The 3,690-nt window shown below is 41.1% G+C and overlaps 1 protein-coding gene across 1 annotated transcript; it reads right to left on the bottom strand.

The window, feature by feature from the left end:
• Nucleotides 1–253: 253 nt before the first annotated feature.
• LOC110679307 lies at nt 254–1,081 on the bottom strand. The gene is made up of 2 exons (XM_021853642.1): nt 880–1,081; nt 254–825 (listed from the first exon to the last, which is right to left on the bottom strand). Exons 1-2 carry the CDS (start codon nt 898–900, stop codon nt 304–306), a joined length of 543 nt encoding a protein of 180 aa, XP_021709334.1. The 5' UTR covers nt 901–1,081; the 3' UTR covers nt 254–303.
• Between the last annotated feature and the right edge of the window lie 2,609 nt (nt 1,082–3,690).

Here is a 3,690-nt window from a genome sequence, read left to right as displayed (position 1 = left end):
CAACTATTGAAAAAATGCAATGTCAATGAGATTTGCGCACGTCCTGACCAGCATGGCTGCTTCAAGGACATTCTCAAGTAGATTCCTGCATACTCACTTTTTCGATTTCTACAGAATTAAATGATGTTTGATAAAACTACCCATATTGCCCCGAACGACTCTTTCAAATTTCATCATTTTAGAATTATGATTTAACTGTTAGAATATTCTTTCCCTATCATCGTTATTTCAAACAAAATAATGCACCATAATATTTTAAATTCAAAATCATTTATTTTACAAAAACAAGTTTTTTTTCATTGTTCAAGCTCCGCCTGATGTGCTGGGACCGCAGGTGGCGGGCAGTGGTGCAGACACCACCAGAGTTTCATCTGATGTCCTCTCAATCTGCGGTGGCCGTGGGGTTTCCACATCGCTCTGACTTCCGTTTTTCATCCACTTGGATCGAGGCGGTGGACCCTCGAGTGGCCGTGGGGAGTCCCTTGTAGAAGACCAGCTTTCTCTTTGCGACTGCCGCTGATTATGGTGTTGCCACTGGCGCCGACCTGGTGACGGTCGACGTCTGCGGCGTCGTCTACCTTGGTTTTGTGCACCTCTGGCATGACCTTTGCCTGGTGCTGATGGGAAACGCCAAACGCCTTGCACAGGTGGGGGCAGTTGCACTACCGGTGGTGTCATCTGCCATACCGGTGGTGCCATCTGTAGCATTGGTGGGGCCATGCCATACGGTGGCTGTGGCATACCTCCGTGGTAGAAAGTCGGGGTTGCGATTGTTGCCGCCGCCGGTCCTTGCTGCATGCACAAATGCTGCCCGTAACAACAGATCTACAAAAAACTACGTTAAAGGAATTGAAATTAAAACAAAATATTGAGACTTACATGATGCCCTACAGGATACATATTCTTTTTCGGCCTTCTCCACCAGTAGTCGTTAGGAATCTATAGTAAATTAGCGAAGGAAGTAGTATATAAGTATAGGTGTCAGAACAATTACCTATAGGGTGTTTTATGTATTTTGGACAGAGCGTTATGTGTATATAATTTGGCCACTTCCATTTGATTTGGCCGTATATGGCCCAGATAGCCGTAGCGGTAAACGCGCAGCTATTAAGCACGACCAAGCTGAGGGTCGTGGGTTCGAATCCCACCGGTCGAGGATCTTTTCGGGTTGGAAATTTTCACGACTTCCCAGGGCATGAAGTATCATCGTACCTGCCACACGATATACGCATGCAAAAATGGTCATTGCCACAGTAAGCTCTCAGTCAATAACTGTGGAAGCAGGTCCGTCCCACTCGGGCTCAAATTGAGTACCACTTCTAGTACTGCATTTGGTCCCTCGGTAATGCAAAAGGTACCCAAGTTTGACAGATCGCAATACACTTTTCACGGAATTCTAGATTACCTTATGAGCCATAAAATTTTGGGCAATTGCAAGGGACATGGAGGTCTCTATTTGTCTCTGGTGGAAGTGCTCATAAGAACACTAAGCTGAGAAGCAGGCTCTGCCCCAGTGGGGACGTAACGCCAGAAAGAAGAAGTATATGGCCAAATTATATACGCGTAACGGTCTGTCCAAATTACTTTGATCACCCTATATTTATGGTCTTTTGAATCCTGAAAACTTTGAGCAAGTCTGACTCACTTGACAAATAGTAAAAGCTTCCAGGAATTATTAAAGGGCCTGTTCACAAATTTCATAGCTTGGGTGGGTGGGTGTCATCGAAATGTTACAGTTCATACAAAATTCGTAAAAATTACGGCGAGCTGAAGTAAGATAAATGAAGATTAAAAATAAGAACTCTAGAGATCCTCTTGCCTAAAAGAGACACCAATGGGTTACATGCATGCCCTGATTCGCTACTCGCCACATCGTAACGCACATGCACTAGTGTCTATGCACGAAAAATCGCTAAAAGGTAACCCGAAAAATATGTGTATGACAAAATGCATCTAACGAATTATTTCTCAAACTTGGGAACCATTTTCGAAAAAATATTTGGTACCGGTTGGGGGTGATGATGATAGCTATCACGCCTACCAAATATTTTTTGATTGATTAACCAACTTTGCCGCGTCGCAACTCGATTCTCAATAGTGCGCATAATACACACGGCGGAGGGCATAGATGCGCACTATAGCGAAGTGACTCGCGACGCGGCAAAGTTGGTCAAAAATCGAACTTCGCACGTTGGTTCATCAATTTTTAGTCGCGAAGCAGTTTATATTGAGCATTTTCACCGGCATTTACTACTTTCAGCAGCGGAAAAACGAAAATGGACGGTTTTATGTTTAGAAGCGTTTTTCTCGACATCATGATTTTCCTAATGGGACTGTATTGCGAGTATGGGCAGTGAAGATTTCATCCACAAGATATTTGAAGTTAGATGCCTTTCCCCAAACACGAGAAAATGAGAAAACTCCTGCTGATCAACTGTGGGCAAGAGCAAAGCAGGTAATCCATTAGGAAGCAAAAAAACACTTCTGGGGCAAGTGAAACTATATTCTTAAAAAAAAGTAAAACTGACAGTAAGATTCACGATTTATATTTAATGTACAATGACCCCACGCAGTTGAATCACCCACAATTTATGAATCAGCTGACTCCAAAAGACTAAATTATTATTAAACTTGTCACAAAACATCACAGAATTATTTTTACTGATAAGAAACTATGTGTAAAAATAATTCTGTGATGTTTTGTGATAAGTTTGATAATAATTTTGTCTCTTGAAGTCAGCTGATTCATAAATTGTGGGTGATTCAACTGCGTGGGGTCACTGTATACTCAAAATAATCCAAACGTCATTGCTACGTGAAAAATCACGTAGACCATTTGAAATTCATTTTACCTCCACTTCACCTGACTAAGATAATGATTACTAAACCATACATAACCACAAATGTCATTTTGACATTTGCTTATCGCACGTACATTCAGTGTTGAGCTCGTATGCTAAGATGGTGTCCGTTAGACTTTAGAAAAACTTTAGGAGCTGTTGAACTTAAATCCTTATTTAAGATTGATTTAAAGGTAAATATGCGGTAAATACTGAATTAATTGTATTCATTTATATTTTATACATGATTTCATATCAATTATAGCATGTAAAGCTTACAGCAGAACCGACAAGAAAATATGGAAGCAACACAAAAGTTCTTTGGCGCCTTCCTTAGCCGAGTAGTTAGAGTCCGCGGCTACAAAGCAAAGTTATGCGTTTCCCGGTCGGTCCAGGATGGGAATTTCCTTGACTTCCCTGGGCATAGAGTATCATCGTACCTGCCACACAATATACGAATGCGAAAATGGCAACTTTGGCAAAGAAAGCTCTCAGTTAATAATTGTGTAGGTACACATTGAACACTAAGCTGAGAAGCAGGCTCTGTCCCAGTGAGGACGTAATGCTAAGAAGAAGAAAACAAAAGTTATTCGAAAAGCTTAGATTGAATAAAATAAAATCCTCCATCTTTAAAGTTTGTTTACATTTCTCGAATTGCGAAATTGTTTACACCAGAAATTTGTTGAAAATAAGGTGGACTTCCATTTCAATAAATTCAAATGGAAAACAATGTAGGATATATTAATACGCTTCGTAAAAGCTACGGGAAAATCCACGTAGCTCTTACGTGTAACGCTGGTGGAACAAATGGAGTTCAATAGGCCAGTAGAAGTGGATGAACTTGTCATTC

This window comes from Aedes aegypti, chromosome 3 (assembly GCF_002204515.2).
Source record: "Aedes aegypti strain LVP_AGWG chromosome 3, AaegL5.0 Primary Assembly, whole genome shotgun sequence".
In the NCBI taxonomy this organism is placed as follows: domain Eukaryota; kingdom Metazoa; phylum Arthropoda; class Insecta; order Diptera; family Culicidae; genus Aedes; species Aedes aegypti.
This window is presented reverse-complemented; position numbering and strand designations above follow the sequence as displayed.

Coding starts and splice junctions, on each gene's coding strand:
- LOC110679307 (XM_021853642.1), bottom strand. CDS start 900: ATGTATCCTGTAGGGCATCAT. Junction 826..879: donor TGTATCCTGTAGGGCATCAT/GTAAGTCTCAAT, acceptor AGTTTTTTGTAG/ATCTGTTGTTACGGGCAGCA.